The sequence below is a fragment of the Crocodylus siamensis genome, chromosome 7 (genome assembly GCF_052110815.1).
Source record: "Crocodylus siamensis isolate JL-2025a chromosome 7, ASM5211081v1, whole genome shotgun sequence".
Lineage (NCBI taxonomy): Eukaryota > Metazoa > Chordata > Crocodylia > Crocodylidae > Crocodylus > Crocodylus siamensis.
Genome location: NC_143401.1, coordinates 63,828,421 through 63,845,418, shown reverse-complemented (window position 1 = coordinate 63,845,418; position 16,998 = coordinate 63,828,421). Strand labels below are relative to the sequence as shown.

At 37.8% G+C, this 16,998-nt stretch overlaps 1 protein-coding gene across 1 annotated transcript in view; it reads right to left on the bottom strand.

Moving 5' to 3' along the window:
* The window catches only part of PTEN (phosphatase and tensin homolog), a 65,233-nt gene that overhangs the window by 43,323 nt on the left and 4,912 nt on the right, over positions 1 to 16,998 (bottom strand). Inside the window, exon 2 of the mRNA XM_090056528.1 lies at positions 2,817 to 2,901. Within this exon, the coding sequence (XP_089912654.1) occupies positions 2,817 to 2,901 (85 nt within the window). The remainder of the gene's footprint in view (positions 1 to 2,816; positions 2,902 to 16,998) is intronic.

The following is a 16,998-nucleotide window of genomic DNA, read 5'->3' as shown; positions in this document are numbered from 1 at the left end:
TATTTTTTCCTCCTATGTATTTGCAGCTTTTCGATGTTTCCAAGTATTTTATACGTTAAAAAACAAAAACAAACCAACCAACCACCATTTATCAAGACTGAATTCTCCTTTGCTAAAGCCATAACCAAAACAGCAACAACGTTGCAACTTGAAAGACATTATTTCAAAGTGGTCATTAAACTGGTCAATAGACATACAAATATTCAAAGCACACAAATATTCTAAATCACACTGTAAAAGCTGTTCCAAGGTAACTTACATCTTTATGTTCCTATACCTAAATTTTTGCAACATTAACATTGTTTCATTCCAAATTAAGGTTACAGGCATTTAATTCACTCATACTTAGGGTGACCATGTGTCCCCATTTGGCCAGGACACTCCACAATTCTGTAAACTGGTCCCAGCTGGTTCATCAGAAGTCCCAGGATGGAGTCTGCCAAGGAGGTAGAGTGGCACAGCTGCTGCTGTGTGTGAGCAAGGACGTGTCATAAGCAGGTGGAGTGGTGCCTGCTGCAGTCCACCCACCTGCCTTGCTCCCACATAGAAGCAGAGATGCCTGCCTGTCTGGTGCACAGAGATGCCTGCCTGTCTGGTGCACCATGCTGCTCTACCTCCCCTACCAGACTCCCTTCAGCCTGGGACTTTTGATCAACCAGCCACAACAAATCTACAGCATCCTGGAGTGTCCTAGCCAAACTGGGAGATATAGTCATCCTAATTACACTGTCAAAAACATGGAGAGCCAATACTTATATCCTAAAAGCTGATGTGTGCTCCAAAGTGGCAACTCCCTCTCCTCTTGTAAAACAGTTAAAGATTATATCTGTCCATAGCTTTTGTGCACTGACCCCTCAGTGCTTGTGGGTTACCTTTTACTTGTTTTCCAATTGCTACAGGACAGAATTTTCAGAGCACCCCAAATTATTTAAGAGCATGACTCCTGCTGACGTTTGAAAACGTTTGTGATCCTAACCCATCTGTTCTTTTCGAATTCTTCTGCTCCACATTTAATCTGAAAGCTTAAAGTGGTGGTTTCCAACCTTTTAAAACTCAAAGCACCCTTTTCCCATAACTTTTCTGAATTCAGCATAAACTTTTCTGAAATGGGGGGGGTTTGTTTGTGTTTGTTTTTTAACTATGAAAAAACAACAGAGCAATTCTTTTGCTACAAAGAACTCAAAAAGGTCACAACAGGTCAGAATGTTTTTGACACCAGGGATTCCTATTTGCAATCTTTAGATTTATCTTGTGAATCACGCACAGGTGTTTGCACACCTAACAGAGATAATATTGCATGGCACCCTTATAAGGATCTCATACCTGGAGTGTCACAGTACCTCACCTAAGAGTCATTGCTCTAAAATAGCCTATGTTGAAATATACTAGATGCATTTTAAAAAATAAACTTGAGTTCAGAGTTACCTTTAAAATTTTATCCTTTTAGAGAACAACATCCTAGTCTTCCAACAGGGATAATCTGAACTTCTTTTGCAAAAAGAGCATGCTAAGTAGGACTTATTTATAAGTTGATTTTTTTCTTCTACACTTCAGATATTACCTGCATAACGAAGTGCAAAAGCCTTCATCTGTAAACCTGTTACTATTCACTAGCTGAAGTCAACGTTAGATATCTATATATATATAAAATTCTCTTTCGAAAAATAAAGGATGTGAACAAGCATCCATTCTGAAATGACATCAACTGGTGAAAAACTTGTGACAGTTTGGATAATTAAACCATTACTTCAATAGTTCTCAACTTTTTTAGACTCATGGGACCCCACAATAGATGCCACCACTCACCTTTCACTCATTTCTGCCTACAGAAAAATACAGTAACTCTTCTACTGCAAAACTCAAAGACTACAACAGGCCAGAATTTTTTTAATATGATCAACTCCTATTTGAAATTTCTGGGTTTAGCTTGTGAGTCGTTTGTAGGTATCTGCACAGTTAACAGTGATAATACTGTGGCATCCTTGAAAGGATCTCATTCCACCACCTGACAACCAATGCATTACTTTCATACTTTTCTATACTCAAAGAACCCAAGTTTTACCGTAAGATACTTGGAGGGAGGCCGTAAAAAGGAGGGAAAGTACCTTTTTTTTTCTCTCTCTCTCTTGCTGCAGAGAGGATGCAGACCAATGGTCTGAAGTTGCAGTGAAGTTTAGACTAGATATCCAGAAAAAAAACTCTTTACTGTGAGAAAAATGAGGCAGTGAAACACACTGCCTAGCGTAGGACACAGGTTCTTGTCCCTCTACTCAGGGTCAGATCGATCACCATATTTAGGGTCAGGTAGGAATTTCTACGCATGGTCAGACTGGTATGGACAGTATCAGGGGGCATGGTCCTCTAGCTGGCACCTCTTGAACATATAGACATTTTATAGAAGCAAAACATTGGCTACTGTGGTTCCCCTGCTTTACCTGTGGCAGGTTAGGGTGTTAGATCTGTGTTTTGTCAGGGTTGACAGTAGTCTTATGCAGAGTTTATGTTACGGCTGTATGGGATTGTCTGGATAGGGATGACCCTGCTTCAAGCAGGGGGCTGGACTAAATGACCTCTGGAGGTCCCTTCTAGCCCCACTTCTCTATGACTCTAAAAGCAGAACTCACAAATTCAATATATGAAACAAATGTCCAAACTGAAATCCCTGGAAATATCTTCTAGTTTTACCCAGTTTTTACTGAAGTGATCCAAAGAGCTATTTCTACACTCAAATGTACTCTATACAGTACAGCATATGAATGATAAATAACATAAAGGCTCAACAAGAAAAATTAATATCATAAAAAATTAAGTCTTACCTTACTACATCATCAATGTTGTTACGGTACACTCCTTCAAGCCTCTCTGCAGGAAAACCCATAGCAATTATGTTTGGATAAATATCTGAATGTCCAAGTTAAGGAAATATTTGGAAATGTTTTATAATACACATAATTACAACAAAAACATAATAGTAAACAGGCTCTAACAAAATATAATTGTTTAACCACTTCTATAGCAAGGAATTTAAAACAACAGTTAAAGGTTACTGGAAAGGGCCAGGAAGATAAGGGGATGGAAAGAGATGGAGAATATTCCAAATAAACAGTCCTGGAGCATATAATGTCTGGAACAAGCTTGTTGCAACCTCAGGGGAGGGGTAGGAAGAAATGACCCCCCTTCTCAGATATACTGCTGGACAATAAACAAATAAGCAAGAACCATTCAGACACATTTAAATGTTTAAATCAGTACAGTTATAACTGCTCTTAAGTATCTGCATTGAAGTCTTGCATACTGGCTAGTACAATTTCTATATACAGTATAGTTGATATATTACAAGGAAAAGTGCATTTACCGAGTTCCACATAGAAGACAGCAGCAGAGGAAACTTAAAAAAAGGAATGGCTATCTGAAGCCAGACCATTCACTGAATGCGATTTCTACATGAAGACTTAAGACCAATCCACTAACAAAACATTTAAGTTACTGTAATATAGCTCCTAATTAACAATCTGGCTTTATATTTTCCTCACTTTCAAATAATATCACTGTATTCTTCCAATTATATAACTAAAGCTAGAAACAAGGACAAAGCTAATAACACTACTTCAATATTTTTAGATTGAGATATTAACTCAATAGATACAATAGAGAAAAATAACAGAACTGAAAAAAGGATTAAAGTGCTAGAGATCCAAAAAAACTTTCCAAACATCACATCAATTCATCTGAAATGTGCTGTTGCTTAAGTTTAAGTATCAGGTTTGAGACTTACCTATCTACAAAACCAGAAGAACCAAAATTTGTGAAAAGTTATAAAAAGTGTGTTTACATACAATAGAACAAATCACATTCAAACACTGAAGGTATGGGTAATACATGTACTATGAAGCAGAAACTACTGCAACTTCATAAAATTTCTGTAGGTATCAGTAAATATTATAATTAAAGCTTTTACTGACCAGTCAAATATTAAAAATAAAGTCTTGCCATTTATTCTGAAATTTACCACACATTAGCCAAAAGATAAAATACTGATTTTTTTTTCTTTTATATCTTTCAAATATTTTCTTTCAATTTTTTTTTTCTGATGGTAACAGACCAAGTCCTAAGCACATTCATTTTTCCTTGACATGGAATTTACAGCTGTCTGCTCACATAGTAATAAACAATGCTGAATTAGTAGCCACAACAGTAAGTAGATGGCAGTAGTTAGCTTTCTCTGTTAGCAATTGTTACTTTTTCATTCTTAGGAAAAATCTTGTCTTAGTATGTAATAGGAACCACACCTGAACAATTAGTTACCCAACCAACTTATTTTTAAACAAGCCTACTCCATAGAACAAGCATCTTCCTAGGTTTCAGAGTCATACAAGTCTAGTTTCCGGTTTCAGAATTACACCTTTGCTCATAAAAATGTTTAGTCTCCAGTATGCACTAAAAAAAAATGGAGCTATAAAAAACTACTGTGACAGATCACACAAATTTGCATTAACGGAAACTTGAAACATAGGCATTCAAAACAAAAAAAAGCAAGGAAAACAGACTCATTTTGTCATGGCACAACTAAGCCCAAAGCTTTCCCCTAAAAGATTTCTCAATTTATGAAAACTGTATATAGAAGAAACTTTTTTATGCAACATGCTTCATCCCTGGATTTTTTTTTTTAAATAAACATCAATGTACACCTGATTATGATCCCCCAGGCCTTAAGTCACAAGTAGTCTCAATTCAGCAGGTTTGCCATCTCACTCATTTGAATTCTAGTTTCTGGTACTCAACAATATATTCTAGTATGTTGCTTCAACGAATCACAATATTGTACTGCTCACTATCTACATATCGGAAGAAAAACATCTTCAATATTTACTACCACTTTCATTTTCTGTCTGTGAAATAAGAACCAAACATTTTCTGGGATTTCTAGCTGGTGCAATCTGACATTAAGAAAACTATACCAAGATGAACAAACTGAGCATCTGACCAAAAATACTATTACCAACATGCAAGCTAACTGACAGTTACAAACAACACAAGTTCTTAAAAAAAGGAGACTTAGTGAAAAGTTCTCCACTGACTAGAGAGGTCTCTTGGCTGGATCCTGACTGTGGGGTTTCTCCCAGGCAGCAGCTGCAGAGCCAAATGATCACAGGGCAATTGGGGCTGTATCAGCATGGTGTTGTGTTTGCAACTTGAACATTGTTTGCCCTCCTGCTGTTGACAGCCAAGTACATAGGGGCTTAAGGGCCCTAAATTCTGCAGCAGGCCACTCCCCCTAGCCATGCCCCCCAACTTGCAGTAGCAGATCAGGAGAAAGTGGGGGAGAAAATGCAGTGGTTACTGAGGGGTGGGGCAGAGGCATTTCTATTCAAGCAGTTCAGAGACACAATTGACTTTATAGCTTACTATCAGCTCCCTGATTCCTGCTGATCTGTCCCCACTTCATGGGTGTTAACAACCCTCTATCCTTTTGAAGGATCTTTATGTTGCACTATGCAAACTCTATCCTTCCTTCGGCAGTTGTGCTGCCTGTTAACCATTCCAGGTAATCTCTCTACTATTTCACAACCCTGAAGACTGTTTTTAGCTCTAGCAAAAAACCTTAACTAAGGTGAATATCAACTCAGATGTCAGAATGATTGACAGTTAAGCACTAAAGGCACTGTCAAGACTCTCAAGGCTCACTTTTGTTTTATAAACTTGAATGAGGCATATATTTACCTATAATGATCACAGCACTAATCACACAATATCTTTTGACTATTTAGACTATTTTTGTCTAGCTTGTTGCATGTTAATCTAGCAAATTAGTACACACTGTGATAGTTGTATTTGTTTTTGCTTTGATCTGAAACTGAATATAGAGCTAGCACTTTAGCCTATTACTGAAGTGTCTAGCTTCTCTAGAACTGGAGAAAAATAGTTGCTGTGTTACATATTCCACACTATCTACACCTCCCTTTTCAAAATCTTCAATACACCCATGCCTGCAGGTAGCCCAGTATGACACAAAGAACAGGTCTGTGGACTGGATCAAGTCCACAGGTCATACGTTTAACATCTCTGGAATAGAGCATTTCTAAGCGTCCTACTTGTAAAACTGTCCTTGCTGCTCTACACCATTAATTTTATAAAACAAACTTCTATCTATGTGTATGAAGAGAGGTAAGAATTGACACAGGATGTTACAATATAACTATTACATCTGCCTACTTCTGTAGGGATGCATTTCATTCAGGGCCAAAGTTATAACAAACAAATTTGTACGGCTACAGGAACATACTTAAATCTAACAGCAGATGAAAGTTTGTGACCAGGTACTTTTGTCTATAGCCTATATGGGAACCTATAGACTGCCATCTCCAACTATGGAAGGTTTCTTCACTATCCAAGGCAGTTGCAGATGCTAACTCTGAAACATACTGCAAGTTTAAAATACAGCGTGTCAACTAAACATTAGAAAACTATATGGGGGTGGGGGCAAACTTAAACATGGCAGTGTAATTTTAATTAGCTATATAGGTAATAACAAACAATATAATGAAAAATGATGCTTCCTCTTGAGGAAGAAAAACAGATCTAGTGGAAAAAGCCATTCACATAAATAATTTGTAGGCCACTTCCTTGCCATCTTTTGAAATGGTATTTTTGAATTTGACAAGCAAACAAACTTCTCCATAATGCTGAGTTCATTCCCACAGCCTAAAGCATATTGTGTAGGAAAGGAACTCGAGATGTTAAAAAACAAACCCAAAAAACAAAGCCATGGGCCATTAGTTTTCACAATTAATTTTAAAAAGAGATCTTATTTTTCTTTATTAGACTTGCACTTGAATTCAACTGTAGAGAGGCAGTGTTTAGAATAGGGGTGTCAAAAAGATTAGGCCCATGGAGCCCAACCATCCAGCCTTCAGTGCTGCCTGTGGGTCTTAGACCTGCTCCACACACTACACATGGTGCTGGTCTGGAGAATGCACTGCATGCAGTGCCCTCACTGGGCTGGCCCTGCATATGAGAACTAGTGAGCAGGACCAGTCTGGCTTGGGCATCACATGAAGCATGCGCCTCAGACTTACCACACTGCACCATGTACCAGTCTGCATGCAGCGCAAAGGGCTCATCTGGTACACATACTGTATGCAGCACCCACGTTCAACTAGCCCTGCATGCTGGATCCATGGCCTACAGACCAGCCCTGCTTGGTGCGAGTGCCACATGCAGTGCACAGGGGCTGGACCACTACATACTGCATGTACCATATGGGGTCAGTCCAGGGTACACATGGCAGGCAATGACCATGCCAGTACTGGCCCTGGCATGCAGAGCTCGTCTGTGAGCCTAATCCATTCTCTGGACCAGCCACATGCCCCTTATCCAATAGTGCACAGATGAGTTTGATACCCTTGGTTTAGATTATGTTCATTTTAATACATTTTCATAGGTCATAATGGTCAATGCCAATAAATTAGGAAAAAGGATAAAGTTAGTCAACATTTAATTAAAGTAAACCAAAAAGGTCACACTGGTATTTCCAAATCATTAAGTTGTCTCAAACCTACCCCAAGAGAACAGCAAACATACAAAACTACAGGCTTAAGTGTAAACAGAGAAAAGTTCCCATTTAATTTTTTTTAAAAAGAGATGCAATTCATTAGATTTCCTGAGGAACTGATTTTCACACACAAAAAATACACTATTCAAACCTCCCCCACTACAGGTTAGAGCTGAATACTACCTAGAAATGGCAAATGAACAAGTTCTACATATTTAAAAACCATACCAGGCATAGCTGCATCTTTACTTCTTGAACAAATGTTAAAAGAGGAATTGCTGTTAAATTTAACAAAACCAAATAAAGAAAACTTTGCATACAATTATCAACATATTCCTCATAATAGACTGAAAAAAGCCACCAATGGGAACTTTTACATGTGCTCTAGGGGTGGGAGGTGCAGCACTTTAACTACAGCAGCTCCAAGAGCTACTTTAATTAAATCATAGCCATGTCTGCTGTACCAGCGCCCCCATGCTTAAAAAAGGTGGCAGGGTGCCTGAACTGATGCTTGTTGGATGAGTTTTAGCTCAAGCACCCCACCACCATTTTTAAGCATGGGGATGCTGATGCATGAGACACAGGAGGCTGCTGGAACACAGCAACTGCCATGCTCCAGACTGAACCTGCGCCAATGTGTTAGAATTTCAGCACGTCGGAGCAGTCTCTATGTTCATATATAAGCACCCATTCTTTCTAAAGTTATGTCTGGTCATAATTTTGTTCAAACTCAAAGTGAAGGCAACAAGATCATTAGAACCTAAAAAGACTACTCCAATTCTTGACAAATGCTACTGAAAGGTTGTATGTTACCTTTTGAGTTAACTCTAGTCATCTACTGGTTAGATGGTTTGTAACATTACAGATAAAAGCATGCCATAAGCAATGTTGTGTTGCTCTTGCTGGTCTTTAGATGATCTAAAAAAAGGAAATAATACCTACCACAGACTCAGATCTTAGTTACAATATAGAGTCCCAAACAAACTGCATTAGCCAGCACTGCACAATAGCCAAATCCTCATTTCCTGAAACTGTCAGTTTTGCTTCACAGTGCAAAAGAGCCCCTTGATTTTCTGATGACTAATAATCTTACCTGTGAAGGAGCACAGTACAAAGTATGCAAATCCTCCATACAGAGTACTCAAATTTTGTCTTATCACTGTACAGCTAAAACCCACTGATAAAATAGCAGCAATGAATGCCATGCAGAACTCACTGCCAGAAGTAAATCATCTCTATTAACCATAGTATTGGTTTTCAAGGCCTCTCTATAGTCATATCTAATTTTACTTTTCAAAATCTGCCTGTAACTTCAGGACCTGTTAGACCCAATTTCAGGACTGGATTTAGACTAACTTTGCTTTGCATGTATCCAACCATGCACTTAAGACTATAATGAACCTTTAAAACATAGTACATACACTAACATCATACTTTTTCATTTTATTCTATACGAATCTTTAAAATGGCAAGAAATGGAATAGTAGGAATACAATCTTGTTCTAGCATGACAGTCCAAGGCAGCATACATGAGTCAGAAGTTTTTTGAGGAAGGGCACTTGATGCCAGAAAGCCTGTCCAGTGGCTCTCTCAATTATGCAGCTGGTCAAATAAAAGATACCACAAAAAATTCTTGCCTCAAGGAATGGAATAGTTCTTCTGGAAAGTGACTTACTAGACAGTTTGACAGAGTTTAGAGAGAAATAATGGTACTGGAAGAAAACAAGTAATTTGCTAGAACAGATTTTAAAAGCAGTTTGGCCATATCTCAAAGGTCCCACCCAATTTCTGTACAGTTTTCTTGGCAACACCCCTACAAAAATACATTGAGTTTCACTGGGCAAGCATCCACAGAAGCCTTTTGGCGCACATGGAAGCGTACCCAGTACACACACTCCCTTATTTAGAGACTGCATTCCTCTTCCTTGGTTTGGTACACAAAACCAGCATGCTATTTTTCTCTAACTCTGGATGATCAGGAAGTAGAAAGGAAATGAACAGGAAGAAAGTTTTACAGAAAGCAAAGGAGGATTCCTTGTAACCAGCCAGCTGCACTTTGCCAGCTCTACCATCTGTGCCTTAAAGGACAAGAAAAGACAGCCTCTAATGTGGCTTTCTAAAGGAACAATTTTGTGATTTATTAGCAATACATCTTTAACTCTTTAGTGCCTCTTCTCTTCAGTTACAATACTTTGCCATTTAACTGAAACTTTTATCTTATAATTTAAGCATAAACACCACTATACTTGCATTCTAAGCAGGACATACCCTAATTAGTTTACAAAACTTGATATAAACTATAAAGAAATCTCCCTGAAATAAAACTATGTATTAACTTTTAATTTTGGATCAACATAGAACAAACTGTCGATAGCAATTTTCTTGCTTTAAGCACTACGTAAAGGGGGCTGGCTTTACTCCACTCAATTGCATGTGAAAGTTCTGCACACCCTGTTCTCAGACTTCTAACTGCAATATACTTCAGAGAGTAAAGGACAAAAAAAAGGACATAGCGCATGATGGCACATGAGCTGTTATAGTTGTCTGACAAATCCCCTAGAGTGGTTGCTGATGTTAAGATCATGAAATAGTTGCCTTCAACACCAAGAGAAATAAACAATACGAATGAAAAGTTTTCAACAAACTATGCAACAGTACAACTGTAGTGTTCAAATAATTAATGCAGAAGAAAGGAATTCAAAGAAAGAGCAATTAAAAGGCACCTGGAAGGGAATGAAGGACAGGGCCTTGATTTTTTATTTAACTTCAGGTCCACGTTTTCAGTACTACAAGGAAGTATGAATGGGACCACAACAACCAAGTCTCTGTAGAGGTTTCTGGCACTGATGGAGCATCTAGATACAGTTGAAGATGTGAACCTTTCAAGTCAAGTTACTTTTTATTCCTACTAGACCTGCAAGTCAGGAACAGCTTAAGTAAGAATGCCACGTTCTATTTCTTGTAACGGATTAGATTTTACATAGGATTTCAGCTAGCTGCAACAAAGTAAGGCCACTACAATCAGTAATTTTCACAAAGGATTATTCGAGGACACTAGGTTAAACAGGTATAACCAACACAGTAAAACTGTACTGCTAAATATGGCAGTTGGTAACACATGTTAAAGGAGTTTGGCCCTCAGATCTCAGGGTGATTTCACAGGCCTGGCAATTTGAAAACTGACCTGAATGCAGAAGCAGCAATCTAGAACCTCTACAGAGTGCATTATCAGACAAGGAGCCACTTCAAGAGATTCAGTTTCTCAGCAATGCTCTTATCTACTGAGTTACACCTACCGTCTTAGCAGAATTTGAATTTATGCATACATGGCAGACATTATGCTAATAGTTTATCTTAAGGAAAAGATAGGATAGAAAGTTACATTTTTGCTCTTTTCAAGATGACGGATCTATAAACTTTTGCATTTTTGCTCCCAGCAGGGAACTGAATACAGGCAAGCCTTAATTTTATAGCTGTTCCAAGGGACATCAAAACCTTTCATTAAATAAAATTAAAATAATTTACCAGACTGGATGGCAAATATTTTATAATGAAGAGTTTTTAGGAATTTTCAATTAGTAAAACTGGTGTTCACACGTTTTTCTACCATTAGCAACAACATAGCTTCCTCCCAAGACAGAAGCCAAGACAGACAAAAGGAAAAATGCAAAACATATGAAATAGTCTTCCATGTCAGAATTGAGGTGGATTATTCGTTTTCATTCTAAAAAAGTCCAGCTCTTTTTTCATTTGAAGATATACAACATAAAATAAAACCTTACAGTCAAGCAGTGAAAAAAAGAACCAAAAAAAAAAAAAAAAATCGCAATTGTTCCTGCGACTTCTATTCCTCTGTATAGCCATTTTACAAGACACTAATCTTATTTCATTCCACACTTTTTTCTGATAATTTGAGATTACTATACGGAACTAAATTTACGTAGACAGACAAATCTGGCAACACCTAGCTTCCAAATATTTGTTTATGAAATCTAAGTGACATTAATAGGTTTAAGGCAATTACCTTTTTTTTAAATAGAAGGAAAAAGACTTTGCAATTAATGTCCCTCTTATAATATACCAATTGCATTTAAGCACTGTTCAATTCCTTTAACAGTTCCGCAAACTTTTATCCTTGAACCTAAATTAGCTACAGCGCCTGTACAAACTTTATTCAGACATTTATGCATGCACCTGATGGACTGTTTAATTGCAAGATTAGGTACTTTTGTTCTTTACTGACCTCACAGTATGAACAAAGATGATGCAAATGGCTCTAAGGACAGAAATATTGTTACATGCATTAGAAAATGGACAAAGGAATTGCCCACACCTTAAAAGCCATTTGGATTAAAGAGAGGGTATAAACCAAAAGTATGCTTTCAAAATTCATTACACTGTGCTAGAAAAAAGTTGAGCCAATAAAAGGGTATCACCCACATCATCCTTGCTTCCTGTATTTCCTGGACCATCACAGCTACAACATCACCCTAACACAGGTGGAAGAGGCACTCTGATTATGGGAAACTTTCTTACTCCAGAATAATTTTGTATCCAGCCATTTGTAATATAGAATAAAAGAGCTTTTTTGATATTAAGTTAATTTACTTTTAAATCAGATTCAGGAACAGCAATAAGAGTAATACCAAATATAGATAAGCCCTAAACTATAAGTAGGAGCTAATCCTGGTTTTGTCAAAGCTTTTATGTGATGTTATGTACTCTTTATAATAATCTTGTTCTACATGAGGAAATAATTAAGAATGCACAGGCAAAGTTGATCTTCAACCTGGAATTTCTTAATGTTTGAGTGCTTTAACTTTCTATTTGAGAAAATATTTAATACTATATGTACTGTCAATACCTACATACACAATTATCAATACTGATACACACAGGTTAAAAAATGGAAAATTCCTCGTACAATTAAAGAAATTGTCCAGATTGCATAGCCTACCAATGCATATCATAAAAAGGAAATATTTAAACCACTGAGCACCCACACTACACTCAAGTTCAACTATCACGTGTCCAAAATGTCTCCACCCTCCTTCTAAACCTATACAAGAAAACCTAACTTTAAACACCAGTTTGCATTTTTATACAAATATGAAGTACTGAAATTTCTGCATGCCTGTACCAAATAAACTGATCGCACCTCCACCCAAATTCTAAAACATTACGGATATACAACTTAGTCACAATTCTGAATCCAACACTGTTTCATTTACATAAACGAGGGGTATCAGCACTACCGTTTCTCACCCTACCGCTGCCAAAATAAATCCTCAACGGGAATTCAGCAGCACAAGTGGGGTTCAAGGTGGCACAGGGGTTAATATCGGTGGCAATTCCCCACCCGTCCAAGAGCCCCATGGGTTAGATTTTTGACACCTCTGACAAACCATATACAGAATTACATACAGTGCAACAACTAAAGACACCAATCCTCTATCAATCTATACACACAAATTATGTCCCAAAATGGTCAAGTCCAAGAACATCTTTTTGGTTCCTCAACATGCAGGTAAAAAAGTAGAGTGTGAAATAGTTTAATACAATGGAGAAGAAAACTAACTTTCACTGGATTCAAATTAAGATATTTAATAACTTTTTACTCATTCCCTTGTTTTGACACTTTAGATCTGAAGATGAAGAAACACAAGAAACCTTTGCGCAACATCATAGTACAGTGGTGCAATCTAGAAATAACCAAACTTTAGACTAGCCTGCCAGAGGAACAGCATGCCAATTTTTGTTTCAGTAGGTGACTGACATCACTAAACCATAAAATTGCAATTCCATCATAGAAACCATATTTAGTACTATTCAACAAACAAATGATGCATTCTAGGCAAAAGCTTCATACACTGACTTTAAATTAATCATGTTTTGAAGAGTATTAATGCTTCTGTATGGCGTGGGATGTCAAATTATGACAAAGTCCTTTTTATTCCTGTAATATTAATATTGTATAGATTTCTCCATTTTTGAAACAGTCCCATCCAGCCAATATGAATTTCTGGTGTTCAGAACACAACAAATCAAAAAAAATGTTCAGGCATAGAATATTCTTACACCTTCTTTTGGCAAAAATTAAAGACAAAAATGCACATGAAGATGCCTTAGTAACACACACATTAAAAATACCAAGTTATTTTATTTCTAAAAACTTCAACCTGCATGGCTACATTTAAAACTGCTTATGAAAAAGCTATTATACAACCATGAAGCACATTAAAACCAACCAACTATTTAACAAAATACTTGTTTGTCTAAGGGAGCTGTTAGACAAATTATCAGCAGACCTAACTAATTTTTCAACATCTGCTACACTGTAGCAATACTAATCATTACAAGCATTTCATAAGTTTCACATTCTAGGCTATATTCTTCCCTCAAATTCATACAGAAGTTAACAAGAGTAGCAAATGATGATGTAAGGGCAGAACTAAGGCCTTAATGACTTAACACAAATGAGGAGCACAAATTCCTAGAAAGATTCACTTTTCAGAAGTGCTCAGTACTGACCTGCCTGCTTCTATTTAAGACATGACACTAAGCAGGGCCCATACTTCCTTAAAAAAGGCTCAAGGTCTCATTCTTCAGCAACAAAAGTAACAGTATACCCATGGGAGATCCCTGAAATGCAGCTTTGTACAACGTTCTAATAGAGTTAGTGTGGTATGACTGTAGTTGCATTCCTAACTCTAACAGTTCCTTACTTTATATTAAAACTGAAAGTCTACTTAAAACAATATTTGCTCTATTAAACCTTACGCATTTTGTATAGTATGAAGTACTATCCATTTTAATAACTGATTAGACAAATATATTCCGAGAACTACATATCCAAATAAGCCTTCCATTTAAACTGTTAGAGTATGCAATTTTAATAAGGAAAACTAATTTGAACCACTACCTCTTTTCAAAAGTTACAATTTAATTTTTCTAAGATGGATACTTAATTCTGAGTACTCATCTGTCTTCTACTGAAAGAATTGAAGAACAGAAAGTCTAGCTATTGCCCCAAATACTTGTAGGCACCCCAAAAGTACTCATAAGTGAATATAAAGAGAGCAGGATTACAGCTTCTGTTGATTTAAAAGTGTGCACAAGCCTTTGTTAATTTTTAACTTCATGGTTAGTTTGTGCAAACAGTCTCTTTAAAGCTGCACATTCTAAAATTTTCAAAAGATGCCGAGATCAAGTAGTTCCTCATGAAGTCTATGCTGTTATAAGTTATTTAAATCACTGCTAAGAACTGAGTATGATTTAAATCAAATAAAGTAAGGTCTTTTTTCTGACAGCTATAGCATAAAATCAGAGCTGATTTTTTTGCCAAAGTGAACAATTGCTTAAATACAAAATCAGTACAGGCTTTAGTTACTAAAATAGTACTGTTTACAAATATGTACTTTATGTGTGTATTTATGTAATAGACGCCATGGACATACATGTAATGTACTGCTTCTATGTTGATCTTCCTTTATCCAACACTATCCCACACTATCAGTGAGGTTTAACATTAAAGAGCATGGGTTTAACACTACGGGTGTGCGAAACGGCTGTTTTGTTTCAGTTTTAGATTCAGCCGTTTTGGAGGACAGTGATTCGTTCCTGTGTTTCGGATCACGGTTCTCCTTTGATTCGGCTGAATCTGTTTATCTGTTCCGAAGTTTCAACGCTGCTTCGGAGATTTGGATTGGCTGGGGAGAGCAGCAGAAGAGGCCCCCATGGCTGTCCTGCCCAACCTCATCCCCACCTTCTCAGCACTTCTTAAAAAGGAAAAAAAAGCCCTGCACTTACCAGCTGCAGCAGTGGTGACTGGGGCCTCTGAGGGCTTGTGGCAGAGTCCCCACCGCAGTGCGGGGCAGTGGGGATCCCACCCCCCACTTGGCACCAGCAAAGCAGCTGTCATATCACGTGGTTGCAGCATGACTTGGCAGGGCACTACACATTGCCTGGGAGCTGGGGCCTCTGGGGCTGAGCAGTGCCAGGCTCCAGCTGACAGGTGGAACTGCCCCAGCTGCTAGACAGCGTGTGGCACCCTGCCAAGCTGCACTGCACCCATGCAACGCGATACCTAATGCACAGGTGCCAAGCAGGGGGAGGTATCCCCACTAGCCCCACTGCACAGGAGGCTCTGCCACAAGCCCTCAGAGGCCCTGATCATAGCTGCTACAGTCAGTGAGTGTGCTGCTTTTTTTTTTTTTTTTTTTTTATAAAGTGCCAGGAAGGAAGGGCTGGGCAGGGCAGCCATTGGGACTTCTCCCGTGGCTCCTCCGGCTGTGGGCTGTGCCTGCCTCTGCCTTGGCAGGGGGGAGCTGTGGGAGAAGCCCCCATGGTTGCCCTGCCTGGCCCCAGCCTCGTAGCACTTTAAAAGGAGGGCTACAGGGCTCTTCCTGGGGGAGTGCCTCCGAAACATTTTGGATGGTTTCGTTCCAGAGCCTTCTGTTTAGTTTCAGATGCCAAAACACCTCAGAAATGAAACAGCTGCCAAAATTCCGCAAAGCCCTACTTAACAGCACCAGAGCCACCATTTCTTGTGATTTCTGGACATGTCAAAATTTTATTCTCAACATACTTGTCAAGTACTACAATCTGACTTTACAAATGGAAAAAGGTCCAGAAAGATTAAGTGACATGCCCACGGTCACATAAAATGTCTCTGGTGAAGCAAAGAATTAAGCTCATATCTCCAATATTTCAGGCTAACCCCTTAACTACCGTTCTAACAGAAATGTGTAAATTAAAATCCCATTGCATACGTAGATAATTAACTCAACGTAATACTGATACTAACCTTTCTTATCTAAAACCCAAGCTCTTAAAATGCTTCAAAACCACATGCAACCTGTCAGGAACTGAATATTACTAATCAAGAATATTTTCCTGAACACAGGAATATTTTCCTACTTGTGAAATCTGAAAACTCTCTCACATTTAGTGACTGTAATGTTTTACTAATTAAAGTCCCAAGGATATTAACAGAACATTAATACTCTTCTGGAACTGCAAAGCTTCTATTACAAAATTTCTAATGAGCACAGTTAGATTTTTACCAATTAGAAAGACTGAGTCTCAATGAACAAACCTTCCAACTTTAATTCTATTTTAAATGAAATGTTTAAATTCCATCATTACCACATCATAGCTTTATTTTCAAATTCATTTTGCTAAAACTAATATGTCTTAAGACATTGTTTTTAAAAAAGCAAAGCTTTTGGAAATGCAAATTGAAAAGTGGTTTTATAAAGCTGTGAAACTTCCAGTCCTAAATTCAACTTAAAATACCTTTCCTAACGAACCAAAAGGCCAATTACTGCAAGATCTTACAATTTAAGTGGCAAACCACTTTTTTTTTTGTTTTATACACACAGTACTATCAATGTGGTTACAAGTCTTTCTGTAAAACTGGAGATCCAACTCTACTTCAAGATCAG